This window comes from Puntigrus tetrazona, unplaced genomic scaffold (assembly GCF_018831695.1).
Source record: "Puntigrus tetrazona isolate hp1 unplaced genomic scaffold, ASM1883169v1 S000000456, whole genome shotgun sequence".
NCBI classification, from domain to species: Eukaryota; Metazoa; Chordata; class Actinopteri; order Cypriniformes; family Cyprinidae; genus Puntigrus; species Puntigrus tetrazona.
Genome location: NW_025048098.1, coordinates 493199 through 508639, shown reverse-complemented (window position 1 = coordinate 508639; position 15441 = coordinate 493199). Strand labels below are relative to the sequence as shown.

At 37.2% G+C, this 15441-nt stretch overlaps 1 protein-coding gene across 1 annotated transcript in view; it reads left to right on the top strand.

Annotated features, from left to right (window-relative positions):
- The first annotated feature begins 371 nt into the window (after positions 1-371).
- eif3ha (eukaryotic translation initiation factor 3, subunit H, a) overlaps positions 372-15441 on the top strand; it is a 47582-nt gene continuing 32512 nt past the window's right edge. Inside the window, exons 1-2 of the mRNA XM_043231851.1 lie at positions 372-524; positions 10444-10600. Of these exons, the coding sequence (XP_043087786.1) occupies positions 444-524; positions 10444-10600 (238 nt within the window). The 5' untranslated portion in view covers positions 372-443. The remainder of the gene's footprint in view (positions 525-10443; positions 10601-15441) is intronic.

The following is a 15441-nucleotide window of genomic DNA, read 5'->3' as shown; positions in this document are numbered from 1 at the left end:
TTCAGTGCTCTCCTCAAGATTTCTTAGTAATAATAGGTTTATAAAGTAACGAGGCCTGACAACAATATACCACAGCACTGTTTCAGTCCTTTATTCTTGCGTAATGTGCATTGATTTACGTGCTAAGTGGAAAACAGAAGGCAGTATACGGTATGTGCCGCTCAGAAAGAAATACTCTTACCACTAATTTACATTTTAAAACACAGACATGTTTGTGGCTAATTGGCTTTTAGTGTGAGCTGACGCATTACTATACGATTAATATCACAACGCAGTATTTTGCTTTTAATTTTAGCACGAAATAATAAGAATCAGTCATCGAAGTTTCTAAATAGCGACTCTTATTTTGCCACCGTGAAACGTCTTCACGCCGGAAGTGGTCGGATCGTTCCGGAAGAACCTCCTTGCACGTGCTTTGGCCTTTTCCCCTCTTTCTTCTGACAATGGCCAGCCGCAAAGAATCAGCTGCTTCGGGCTCCAGTCCGCTGGATTCGCCGGTGAAACAGATCCAGATCGACGGGTTGGTGAGTGAACCTCGCCGCGGAGGGATTGTGTTAAAGCGGGAAGCTTCTCGTGTGTTGTGTTCAGCTGTAGGTTGGTAGGGGGAGCTCAGCCTTCACCGTTAACTCGAGCAGGAAGCGCGCCGAAAACGCCGTACAAATAATGGATTTTGTGGTGTTAGCTTCGTGAACGTGTACTGTGGTGATATCAGGATTGTGAACTGGAGGTACACCCGTTTACTGCCATCGCTGTACTGTGGTATTTCGAGATAGACCATGGTACTGAGGATACTATGGTATCTGTTCTTAACTGAAGGTAGTGTTTTTTTTTGTGGTCAGCGTGCCGTTGTAGTGTTTTATAAGTATTTTAAAGTGCGCAAAATCTCATTACCACGGTATATAACGAAGTACCATAGTGTGCATACTATTTTCAAGGCGGTTAAAGGATAAACATGGCAGTAAAGTGGTATATTGTTAGCTATTTTTCTTTAAAAGCGATAACGTTGTGTACTATTACTGCTGCTCTTTTTTTTTTTAACTTCTCAAAAGTTTCATCCTAGGTCAGAGGTTGGAAACCTTTTTTGCACGAACAAGGCATTTTCTTTTTTTGATTTTTGGTCAAGTTTTTCTAAAAGTGCCTCATCAGAATATTACATTTTATTTTAAATACTGTTAAATAAACTTACAGAAGTAACTTGTATGTGTGTGTGTGTATATATGTGTGTGTGTGTATATATGTATGTATGTGTGTGTATTATATATATATATATATATATATATATATATATATATATATATATATATATATATATACACACACACACACACACAGGTACATATCGGGACCTATTATAGTTTTAATATTAAGGTGAAACATTTTACATATAAAATGTGTGTATGAATGTATACAGTGTGTGTATATATATATATATATATATATATATATATATATATATATATATATATATACACACACTATTATTCCAGGCAAATTAAAATAAGGTTTTCACCAGAAGAAAAATACAAGAAATTAATTTGAATAAAAGAAGCTAAAAAAGGTAAGGGCAATATTATTAGCCCTATTTTTCTTTAAAAGCGATAAAGTTGTGTACTATTACCGCTGCTCTTTTTTTTTTACTTCTCAAAAGTTTAGGTTATGCAAGATCTGGATATTTCACTTAAAACAATGCATTTCAATTTCCAGTGCTGGAAATGCATTTTAAAATGCAATAATTTATTTTTATTTTTTTATCCAGAGGATAAAAGCTTACTGTTTTCATAGCTGAAAACATTTGTGCTGTTTTATATTGTTGTGTGACTGTGAAACGTTTTCAGGATTACTTGATGAATTCAGGTTTTTCTTTCTTTTTTTTTTTTTTTTTGTATCAAATTATAAAAATATTAAATTCTAAATGTATTTATTGTAGCTTTTGATCAATTTAATGCATACCTGCTGAATAAAAGCGTTTGTCTTACTGACCCTGAAACATTTCAATCGTCGCATACTTTAGTCTTCTATGATAATGCATGCAAAAATTGCATATACATATTTTTATTTAGTACCATTGTAGCGTAATGATACTCTCGGAAGGGTTTGTATTTTTTATTTGTCATTTACTCGCCCTCATGCCCCAAACCCGCACGAATTCTTCTGTTTTGCTGAACATAAAAGATGATGTTTTTACAGAATATTGATAACCAACCAGTTTCAGATTCCCTTTGATTTCCATAGTATCCTGTAGATTTTTTATTATTACACGTTTGGCTGTCAACGGCAACCAGCAACTCTTTGGTTACCAACATTCTGCGAAATATTGAAAATTAATATGGTCTGAGACCCGCGCAAAGCACAGTACTTCACTTATTGATTTCAGGCTCGCTTTGTCCGTCCGCCTGAAATATATGAATACGATCGGCTCGAGAGTTTTTGCGCTCGGCGTACGGCTTCTGAATGTTTAATGCAAGGGTTTCAGAGCTAGCCGAAACTAACATTTGTCAGAACCGCCGCCCATTTCTTTAAGTCTAAAACTTTTTCTCCACCTAAAAAGTTTCTCATTGCACTTTTACAACCTTTTCATTCTCTTCAAGTCGCGGTGGCGGCTTTCTCGTTCGTTATTTCCGTAGGTCTGCCGCCGCTGACCCCGTCTTTCACTTCGCTTTAGGTGCGTTATTTTCCCGCAGTTGTTTTTTTGAGCACATTCAACACCATTAGTCTGCGTTTCCTTTCTACAGAACCGTTAGATAAAGGCTGAAGTTTGAGCACAGAGTCTGTAGTTTGGCATTTGGTCTAAACCCTCCAATTATCATCACCGTAATGCATGCGGACGGTCTGCTGTTTATCTCCCGGTGCGCGGCAGAAGTGAAGTGTTTGCTTAATTAAAGAGGTTGTCTGAGTTTGAGGTTGATGCAGTGCTGATGTGTCGTGGGCTGCGTTGTATGTCTCTGCCAAAAGAGGGCGAAGTTGTCTCAAGAAAAAAAAAAAAAACCCCACATCCCGTCATTATCTGGTGCGGTAGATTGACCTTGATAGGACAGTAGCTCGCATCTTCTCATTATTTTCATCCGTCCCGCGTTTCAATACACGTCGTCGTCTAAATTAGTCATATTAGGTAGATGGTCAAAGCCGCACTTTTGCGTATCATCTCAAAAAGCTGCCCGTTTGAAATATTTAGCTTGATTTCGGATCTTCTTAAACCTCAAAATAGCTTTGTAAGTGAAATGCATGCTGTTTTAAGCGTAATATTTCTCTCGACTGGATTTTGCGAATCTCATTTGCGTTTGTCAAATTAAAAGAGGTGACTTCAGATGCATTATTGATTCCCCCGTACTATAGGTTCTTGCTTTCCACGTGATTGTTTGAAGTTTAAAAACCGCAGATGAGATTTATATGTATGTGTGTATATATATTTATAAAAAGAAAAATGCAATGTGTATATACAATATTTTTTAGAAAAAATTAACAAGGAAATGATAGTTTTTCTTAATTTTTTGGAATGTAACGAACGTGTATAGTGTATCGTAGAGTTCATGGTCGTTTTCCAAATCAAAGTGATCATCCTTAACCCCTTGTTAGTGGTAACTGTTGCAAATAAATATCTATTTTATATTTTAAAATGTTTATAAGATATGCTTATATAAAATATGTATGCATCAAACTTTTTTTTTTTTTTTTTTTTTTTTTTTTTAAATAACAAATGTGCTGGACATCGTGCTTCGTTCGTTGTCACTGGAAAATGCCAGGTGAAGACGATGAGGAAATTCAAATCAAAGTGCTTTCCGAACGACTAAATAATGCTCACTGCAAAGTCCCCACTAACAAGGGGAAGAGGAAGATTCGGAAGGTGACCAATCGTACGATGCTCAGTATGCGTTACATTCCTATTAATTTTATTTTTCAAGTCGTTTTTAAGTTTATTTTTCAATTTCACATTTACCTAAGTTAGTAAATAAAAAACAATTAAATTTTTTTTTAGAAATAAGAAAAATATTAATAAAAATAAACTATATATATATATATATATATATATATATATATATATATATATATATATATATATATATATATATATATATATATATATAATTTTTTTTTATTTTTTTTCTTTAGTTAAAATTAACAAGAAATTTTTTACAGTAAAGTTTTTTTGCGGTTATGTGTAGTATTTTTATTTTTATATTTTTAGCTCATTATCTCACACTTCCTGATCATCTAAGCCAGTTCTCTTATTAGGCATTATTTCGAGCTTTTGAGTGCAGCTTTCTCCTCCAGCATCGTAAATCTGAAGTAGGGGCTCATCTGTACGCGTGGCGTGAAACTGTTCAATTACGACGTTGTCAGAGGCTGTTCATTTTGAGAGGCGCTTCGACGCGCGGGTTGTTAGAGATCTTGTTTCGTCATTGTTTTATGAAGATGGATCATAGGCCTCGTCGTAGCAGAACGACAGTCATCAGGCTATGGCTGCGCGTCCTTGCTCGGCTAACTGACAGGGACAGACGTAAACGTCAGCGTGATCCGCGGGGAACGTGTTAGCGCGTTTACCTGATTGCCTCGGGCGTGCGGATTGCATCACCCCTCAGCTGAGGCAAGTTTGAAAGCAAGAAAGCCCACGAATGCTCGCGCCGCGCCGCAGAGAGAATGCTAGTCATTGCAAAACGAAAGCGCCTATCAAAAATAGAACTGGCAAGCGTGCAATTCTCCCGAGTTCAGGGGAGATCATTAGATGGAGTGTTAAGGCTGTGTTGTGCCGCTTTGATGGGGCTGTGTAGTCTGCGCTCCTCGGGAACGCATGCCGCATGCCCTCATTAAGTATTCTGTTACTGTCACCCAGCTGATGGAGGAGGAGAACGGGGGGGTGTGGAGCGCCACTTTGAATCTGTGGTAAAAAGCCAGCCCCCTGAGTTCCCTCGCCCCCTCCGGCCTGCGCTGACGGCTCATCTGACGGATGGGGTTCAGGGGAAGTCAGCGGCGGATCTGAGCTGATTGTGCCGTCGATGTTGCTCTCTGATGCTTGCTATAAGACGCTTTTGCATAAAGCGGACTAGAGCTTTTAGAATGCGTCACAATGTGAAAACTAGCTCCGCCTCCAGCCACTTTTGTTTCAGCTGATGTCATCAGGGCAATGGATAATGTTAACTAATAGCCGTTATGACTTAGTTTTAGGCTTTTAATTCAGAAAAAGATAAACCTACTTTTTCGTGGCTACATTAATAAACATATCTTTATTTAGCATGGCATTGTTTTAGCGACAATAGATGAATATGTAGTAATATTATATATTAAGTAGGCTAAAATCATGATTTAACTTGTTTCGAAATTTCATATAATTTTTGTAATTAAATTGTACGCTAAAATAATCTAACCTAATCCATATTAACCATAAGCTGCAATAAAACAGAATTTTAAATGCAGTACTTTTTTGTTAATATTTTTTAAAAAGAATTTATTTAAAAGAAAGTAATCCTTTTAGTACAAATTGAAAAGCGAAATATATAAAGTGGAGGTATTTGGGAACTTTGGCATAACTTCAGCAATCGTTTAATATTTAGTCATCTTTACTCATTTTTGTTAAAACGAGAACGTTAATTAGTCTAATTAATCATCGCAGGAAGGTGCACCATTCAGTTTACTTTCATGCTGAAGAACCTCTGAGAGGTTATTCACGTCATATTCTCTCTTGTAAAATGTAAATGAGTGTAAATGCCAACATCATTTGTGTCTAAACGTCTGCATTCTGTCACACTGAACATGAGCGCCTTGTTGCATCAACATAGAATGTAGTTTTATCCTCAAACATGAGGGTAAAAAAGTTTTATTTAGAGTTTTATCCATATGTCTAGTAATATGAAGCTGTTTTTGTACCGCTGCCAAGCCTAATGTAACAGAAAATAAAGAAAAAAATCTAGTAAAATTTATTTTGTATGGGTTTGGTACAGCAGTGGGTGTGTCTGTGTGTGCATATTTTTAATTAATTATAAAAAGTTTAGTTTTTCGCCTCTACTGTACCATATATTTTATTATAAATGTATATATAAATGTATTTTTACATTTGGGATAAAAATCTGTTCTAAACTAGGGACCCCTTCCTTTACATTTAATGTAACAACAGTATATTTCATTTAATAAACTTAAATTTAATCGCTGTTTATTTTTAAATGTAGTAATCAACTCTCAACTTAAAAAATGCAAAACAAAATTAAGTTTTTAACTCATAAATTAAAAAAAAAGTTTGCAAACTGTTTAGTAGACACCTCTATTAGTAGCACTGATTAGATGACTTTTGGAAGATATTTTGTTTCTTGTCAAAAGTAACAATTTATATAAAAAAACTGGAAGTTTCCCTCGTGCAGTGGTACAAAAGTAGTAGTTTTTCATTTAGAAAATGTAACCGTGAAAAGATTTTAAAAACCGCTGCATTGGCAACAAAAGTTGGCGTTGAATTGCAAGACACAAACACCACTAAAACAATTAACACCAGCGAGGATCGGCGCGTTCTAAAACAGCATGTTTAGTCGTTTAATCAGCCGTTAATTGCTTGGAATCAAATGAGCGATGATTCAAACCCTAAGATTGGAACAACGGGAAATTGGATGCCGCTGTTTCCTCTTCTTTTATACATTACAACCGCTCAGGCAATTAGTGGCATTCGTATCCCCCCACACCTCGCTGTTGTATCGAGCGCTTCTCTTTGCGCTGCGTCGTCTCCGCCGCTGGCTTTGTGTTGTTTTTACCTCGCCTGGCACCGACCGTATTGCCCGACCGAGCAAAGCTCAATTCATTTGAGGAAGCAGGTGTGTGACTTCCCTCCTGAATGATTTAGGGGAACGGGCTTTTTCACAATTCTTCCAGCACGACGCCTCGACTCGAAATGATCAGATTGGCAGGACTCCGCTCAGAGAGTATTGACTTTACTGCTTTTTTTTTTTCCCGCTGACCTTAAAGCCTGTTACAAACCCTCAAAGAGGCAACAATAAGCTTTTGAAAACAACATATAGAGCCTCTGGCTCGTGTGGAAATGAGGTGCCACGGACGCCCACCGTATGTCTGACTGCCATCTGTTTGGAGTTTTTAAAGGCAGTGGAAGGTTGTAACTTTGTTTACGGGGAGTCCATCTATAATTAATTCAACACGCCAGTGTGAAATGCTCCATATATCTTTACACTGGGATGTGGCGAGCGCTGTCAGGTCATTTGGGCTTGACGTGTTACCCGCACCCAGAGAATTGTGTGTAATATTGCCTCTAGCACACTGTTTTATGAATGTTGTGGTAAATGATGGCAGATTTGTTCCATGTGGCTCCGGGCTACGGAAGGGGACCGCGGGAATCGTAAGGTGTTTAATGATTCCGATTCCACTTAATGATTTTGGTGCCTTTGCGATTCCTTTAATGACTCCGAATGCAAAAAATAATTGATCTGAACTATATTACTCCTTGTTACGTCGCCCACTGGAATGCCGTTTTCCGATTGGTCAGTTGCAGTGTTTTTATTATTTTTTTTTTGCTGTCTTTTTTTTGTGTAATGGCCGCTAAGCTGCTCTGCGTGTGGCTGTATTTTGTGGTTGTTGACTGTAAATTCTTTATTATTGGTCGTTAGACTGTATTATATACCATTCAGCATTGAATGTCTGCATTTATCATGTTTTGTATTTGAATATTCAAATGTAGCCTAGTTTAGCTACTTGCGTGATCAAAGCTGAATTTTCAGCATCGTTACGCCAGTCTTCATCCTTCAGAAATCATGCTGATATCCCGCTCAAGAAACATTTATCATGATACTTCATATTTTTGTAAACATTTTTTTTTCGGAATACTGTTCGAAAGTTTAACCGAACAGCATTGATTTAAAAAATAGAATTCTTTTATGACACCATAAATGGCTTTGCTCTTACTTTTGAATAACATTCAAATATTTAAATGAATTAATACAATTTCTGTAATATTTTGACTTCTTGTCTAGGCCTCTTACATGAAACACTCTATAACTACAATAGTTATTTTAAGTTATTGTATATAATGAGGTTCACGTTTTATTTTTTTTTTGTCTTCATTGCTAAGGTAAAGGCTTTTGCTCATGAATATTAATCGCACGTCATTTGCACAGCATGCATAACTTGCTGACTGACAGAATGATGTTAAGCGTGTGCTAATCAGTTTTATAATGAACAAATCCGACTGTTGTAAAGGTTTTGGCTCATAAATATTTAATGAGCTACTCGACTGAACGCTTCCTCAAGCTTACGAAGTGACGTCTCCGTGAGCCAGTTAATGTTTCCCACACTAACCCTTTCTAAAAACTAATGTTAAACGGTACGTAAAGGTTAGTTTTTGCATCAGAAAAAGCATTTTTTCCTTTTAAAGAAATTCATCACTTTTGCAAAACGTCATTTTCACTTTCTTTTTCAGTTTTGATTGCAGTCAGTTTCACGCGTCTTAGCATGACTTCTGTCCGTTTTGGCGAAACAATGTGTTTGAGAACCATTGATGGAAACTAATGCCATAAAATCATATGTCCCAGTATATATACTTTTAAAAATGGCATCCTATAGCAGTGATTTGAGGTTGGAATTGAATTGGCTCACTCTTATCTGCTGAAGTAACAGTAAATATATGACTTCCGCCTCGTCTGCGCAGCATCCGTATGCTCTAAATGCATCTCCTGCCTCGACACAACCGTATGAAATTACAGATGTACCGATGCACTTTAGTTCCCCATCGGATATTGGTGATATGAAATGCTATGTCCCTTCTGAGAAAAAAAAAAAAACTATTGTATCCCATCAGGCCTTGGGCAGAGTGAACTGGCTCTCTCAGTGGGGTTGAAGAAGAGTTCTTGTTTCTGTACGACTTAGCGAAAGAAAAAAACCCCAGTGAATTGGTATTCAGAGAGGCTGTGCAGACGGCGTAATTAGACAGTGAGTGTATTTGTTCTTCCATTAACCCCAGGTCTTTCTCCATCTTTTTCTGCTCTGAGTGGTCGCAAAGTACCATGTTAAGATGGAGGAGCAATCTTCCATTTAGCTCTCCAACTTGCATTTTAAAGCGACATGGCCCGCTCTTCACATCCGTGGCTGTTTTGAGCGCAGACAGATTGATATTTTCCCTCTCTACCGATCTTTAAATCGAAGCTTGCACATATTAATATTCTCCTGAGAGCTGTCTAAAGCACATGGGCAAGTATAAGCCTGGAATTAGCATCCGTCTTAGGTCAGCCGATAACCAGTGGTCAGCTGAGATGGATTAGCGTTGACCGCATCTTAATTACGCATAAAAACGTGCAGAATGTCTGAATATTATTGTTCTCAGATGTATTTTTAATGTAGAAACAGGCCTGATTGGGGTCAGGAAATTCAGAGCATTTGAAATGAATAGAAATTTGCTGAAATTTTACTCGCCCTCGGGCCATCCCAGATGTAGAGGAGTTTGTTTCAGGGAAATTGCTTACCAATGAATGTTCTGCAGTGAATGGGTGCCGTCAGAATGAGCCAAAACATCACGATAATTCACAAGTAATCCGCAGTCCATCCCTTAATGTCTCTAAATTCAAAGCTACATGTTTTATTAAACAATTACATTAAAGGAAAAGTTGAAAATGATCGTTTACTGAATTTCTTTGTTCTGCCAAACACAAATTTTGAAGAAAGCTGGTAACCAGGCTGTTTTGGGTCACTATTGACTGATTATTTTATTTTTTTGGTCCTACTATGGAAGTTAATGACCCGAAACACCCAATCACTGCAGAGCACCTATTAAAATGATAACTTTTTTTCTCCACTTTACTTATATACAGCAAGCTTTATAGCTTTATTCCTGTCTATATCCCCGAAAGTTTTTACAGAAGTTTATTCATATATCATTCGCCTGATTTATATGACACTTTTTTTCCAAAATACATGCTGAAAATGTATGTGTTTTCTCTGGATGCTGACAGTGTTTTTTGATTTATAGTGCCACAAAAAGAGATCTAAAATCTCCTCCGTAAATACCTTTAACTCCAATGACAACAAGAGTTTTGAACCTGGATTTGTTTGATGTTCAGATTTGCCTCAAACGAATGCAAATTAATGCATGTTTAATTAAACATGTAAAAAAAACTTGTCATACAAAGCAATTTTCTCAGCTACTCGTCACATTCGCCCTTCGGTTTCTTGCATTAGGATCTCACAAATGTTTATTTTGACATGCCAAGTTAAATGTTAAATGTGTGTGTACCCGTGCAATTACGTACCTGGTTACACCTCACAAATCTTTGCGCAATAAACTCTTATAAACCTTATTTGTTCCCGCTTTCGCTGCTGCAAAGGCGACACAAAGACACTTTAAATGCCTTTCGGGGGGGAAATTGCATCATATATTATTCAATTTGCTTCGGCGGGCTCAAATTTGGTTTCGCAAGAAATGTTTCCTCGCAGGTTCCTGATCGGTCTGTGTGTTTGTGCCGTCTGCAGGTGGTGTTGAAGATCATTAAGCACTACCAGGAGGAGGGCCAGGGTAGTGAGGTGGTTCAGGGTGTTCTGCTTGGCCTGGTGGTTGAAGACCGCCTGGAGATCACGAACTGCTTCCCCTTCCCCCAGCACACCGAAGATGATGTCGACTTCGATGAAGGTGAGGCGCACGGCAATCTCCAGAGCTCCATTCTCTGGACGGTTAATCATTGATGATTGCGCTCGGCGCTCTGGGAAACGGCGAGAGAGGGATTATTTGGATTTCAGGACGAGAGAACTGCGAAAAGGGGAATTGCTTTTCGCTTGTAATTTTTTTTTTTAACAGTGTAATCACGATTCGTTTTGATTAATAGAATTTGCATTAAAATACCTGCTTTGTGTGGGGTGACTATATTTTATGTCGCCACACATCTGAAACAAGCTGCGAGCTGTGTTCCCGAATTAATTAATTGCTGTTTTATACGTCATTAAATCAAGACAGTGAGTAAACGGTCAACTCTGATCCTCTTAGCGCCATGAAAACTCTTCATGTTTGGAAGAAATTACACAGAAAGCAAGCAGCACGGCAATGCTAGAACGCTCCTATTGTAATCACTAAAGCTGTCACTGCAAATTTCCAGTTTTATCGCAGCTGTTTGATTCCCACCTACACTCCCATTGCTGTAAACGAAGCTGTCTAAACCTTTTCTTTTAAAACTAGGAGCTCCGAAGGTTATTTGGGGTTCTGTGGTGTATTTATGCTAAATGTTGTGTTTTAATAATAATAGCAAACCATTGAAAAAAAAAAACTTATTGTAGTAGTAGCAGCAGCAATATTTTATTAAAATAGTTACTTTTTGTCAAATGTATTAAATATGAAATGTTTTACAGTAATAGTTATTGAAAAAAAAAAATTTCAAACTAAATATATTTAGCAATTTAAATATATACTCTTAAATGTATTTTAATAAGTAGTTTTCATCAATTGTGAGATTAGTCACAGTTATTGTCGACAGGCCTAGTTTTTAAAGTAACTACTTATTATTACTGTATTAAAGTCAGTTTATTTATTTATTTTTTTTGAAGAGCGTTCAGCAATAAGGAGATAAATTGTTTCCAGTGGTTGATTTGGCAATTTACTTTGGTTGTGAAAAATAAAACACGAAACCTAATAACAATTAAATTGTTTTAATTTGGGTTTTTTAAGAAAGGGGTTTCTTGCAAAGAGAGTTGATGTATATCATTTTGGAAACCCCTGGTCAAAACAATTCAATTGTCATGTACAATGTTCCCATTACCTTTAACATGTATAGCATTGTTACATTACATTACTAATTTTATGACTGTATCATTTGTACATGATGTACACGTGGATTTTTTGCTTGCTGCCTAGTTTAAACACCTCTGCATTTAAACAGTTAAAATTTATTAACGCACTCAATAGCCCAGATTATTTTGATTGATTATTGTGCATCTCTACCCTTACAATGATTTTCGTATCATACACTAAGGGACGGTTATACTGCACTTATGTCCAGCGTGCCTTGCGCTTCTTATCGTTTCCGCTCTCTAGAAATAGGATTGCGCCGTTCTCTCCATGGCGGGAAGCGTTTATTAGTTTTCTGCACTGGCCCGGTCCAGCGGTGGTTGTAATTATCTCCTGGACCTTTATCGGCCCGGCGTCAGGCGTCGTGAACAGGTCAGCACCCATCCTTGGCACTTTGACTGAGTGAATGACCTTGCCGTTTGAGGTTGCTTGTTAGCGCCGTTGAACCGTTTGGCTAGGCTGAGCACTAACAAGCTGCAAGTCCAGATGCAGCAGGACCAGAGACCAAACCGGCGATGGTGTCCAAGGACGGCCGCTCGGAGACTCTGCTTTATCTCTTCAGCCAGCGTAAGAAATATCGCTCCCTAATGCTGCCGTGGCTTGAATCAATACAGCGATGCCTGTTATGTGGATACAGAGATACACTTGCAGTGATAAGAGCAGGCCTGAACTCAGGTACTGTACATCTGCTCATATATTTACCGCTGGGATGCGCTCTGTTATTTTAAAGCAGCCAATAGATCAGGAGGCCGGTCTCTTGGTGTTCACTCTCAACAGTACATGAAAGGAGTTAAATTTCTCTGTTCTCCATACTTATTTTGATACTGCAATAAATTATGCTAGTGAACCTACTCGTTTAACAAATGAAAACTGTCACAACTATAGAGGGATTTAACAGAATAAATTAACTGAACACTGAAACGATTAAATATGTAAAGGGAATGTTGCAATGAAGCACATTGAAATGTAAGCATAAATGCATGTCATGTCCTATTTATTCATTTATAGTTTCTCATTTTCTTTTATTTATTGATTTAATTCACAATGTATTGATTCTTCTCTTATTAAGGGGTGCGTTTTGCGTCCCTCGGGTGTAATTTCACACCTTATTTATGCTTGCTTTTCCTTGTACGTGGTATTTCATCATTTAGGTTTCCATAATTTATTCATTTTTATTTAGTTTAGTCTGTTAAATCCTCGTATATTCAAATGTTTCTCGATGCGATTAACATTGCTTTTATGCAAGCAAACTAAAAGTAGATAGATAAAATAAAGGCCAAAGAACAAATTGCATTGTTTATCATACTTTGATAGGTCGTAAGTGCTTTGGGTTTGAGAGTGGGATTTTCACTATCAGCATAAATTTAACATTTTGTTGCATGAATGCATTAAAGTAACTTGCAATTATCATTAGGTTTGATTACTTAATGTCAATGTATACACAGACAGACGTGCTCTTTTTCGCCTGTGATGCCTGATTACCTGATTAAACTCGGCCCAAGTTTTTGTGATGATTGCTGGTTTGAAGCACCATTTTATCATTACTGATTGATTGCCAGGTATAAGGTTGGTACATAAAACCAATTAAAACCCACTTTGAAGAAGGTCTATAAATAGCAGTAGTATTTTAAACGCTAAGTCATCAGAAAAAAAGTATTTGCTAGTGTTATATCCAAAACTCCACTTTGCTTGCGACAATGGGAAATTAATTTAAATGGGAAATTTTATAACAGACTAATCTAAAAGTAACCCTCAGACAGGCAAAAAAAATGGTGTGCATGCCTGCAAATTATTTTAAGCGGTTAAACAGCAGACAGGCTGAATGAAAATGCAAATACACTCTCTGACAGCAGGTGGCACTTTTGAGCAAGCAGAAATACTGCTGTTACCAGAGTTATTCCTGTAAACAAAGCAGCATCAAGAATATACACTATTTTATCAGGCACTCTGTCAATAACATAAAACGTCAACGAAACCTTTCTGAAGAAATTAAACCATTAAATATGCTCCCACGCCTTACTTGTCGAAAATGAAATACTTTTCCGCTTTTCAAGCGAATGCATTTTATATTTCGACTAGCAGCTGCAGTTAGTCTATTAGCCTCGCACATCCCTAGTTAGAAGAGGCTTCAGTCTTTTTTCCTTTTAGATGTTTTGTTGATCTATATTGATAGCTTTGCACCCTCATTCTTCCGATCTGACACGTGTTTTTGTAGTTCTTTATTAAGTTATCGGTCAACTGCTGACCGCATGGAGGCATTTGAAAGCAGCTGTCTGTCATTCGGTGCTTTGTTGTAAAGATATTGTAGAAAAACTGGTGTTGTTTTGTTGTTGTTGTTGTTGTTTTAATTTTATATAGACTTGATCCCAAAGTACAGCTACTTTTGACATCCCTACATGAAAGAAAAAAGCCGCCTGTGTGGTTATGTAGTTTGGCTCAACGTGAGCTGCCTGGTAAGTCCCGTCTCATAGACCACACTTGTGGCTCATCAGTCATTCCATCCTATCAAGCACACGGTGTGTTTTTCCTGTCTGTCCGTGCATGATGAGTAATGGGATGTGGATAAGTGGAGCTTAAATTGCAGCAGATTGCCCGTCTATAGGACGCCGAAGAAAAGTTTCTTACGTCTGCTCCTGTTGGTTATTCCCTAAAGTTTTAACAAGTGACATTATTGTATTTCTCTTTTAATGTGGTTCTTTTAAGAGAATGTGACATTTGGGGCCGAGGAATTTTTTTTTAAAGAATTTTTTAGGCCACCATTAGATAAGAGAAACTATTATATAGCTTTACATTAGTTTTACACTTTACTGTAGCATGAAAAGTAATTTCATTTGAAATATTTTTAAATGTTTTGCATTTCTCTTTTGTAGTAAATTTGTAGTATGCTATGAAAATTGCTGGCTCTGACGATTTCTTGTGACATTCTTCCTTCATAAGGAGCTTTGGATAAATTAATAAAAATGTAAATGAGGAAATGTGAATTTTCTGCAGGTTTGTACACCATAGTGCTGTCACTATTTGTCAGCCATTCACCCATATTGCCAAAGTTATTGTAAGTGATCAAACAACAGTTTTTTTGGGAAATAAAAGTTAAGTACAATCAATGATTTTGACCCAAACTATGTAGCCTACTGAGTGACCATATCGTTCAGGATGAATTTGAATTATTTTTGACATTTACTGAATTGCTGGACGATTACAAAAATGTGTTTTTTAACCTCCTGTTGTGTTAGGCCCAGTTTGACCCGGACCCGGTGTTCAAACTGCTTGAAATACTGGTTAAACTACTTATTTCTTCGTGAAATGTTGTGAATGGTTCTTATTTGGGACCATTAATGTGCATGCAAAGTTTAACGCGTTTTGAATGGTGAAATTGGATGGGGTGAAATTGACCCCCATTGGTTTCCATGCAATTTGCCAAGAATCAACACTTTGAAAAACAGCAATGAGTCCGGTGCAAAGCAGTTTATGTGAAACTAAAGACTCGTCTTCTGTATCAACCAAGGAGCATTCACAGTTTCTATATCTAGGTTTCACAGTTAGATCTGTCAAAGGTTGGTTGGTTTTTTTGGGGGGTAGCACTTACTAGACTGCTGCAACGCTGAAAAGAAAGTGTGAGAAATCCATTTTACCCAAGAGTTTGAGAACAAAAAGGCAGAGAAAGTTATTTTATAAAGTTATTATAAGTTATATAA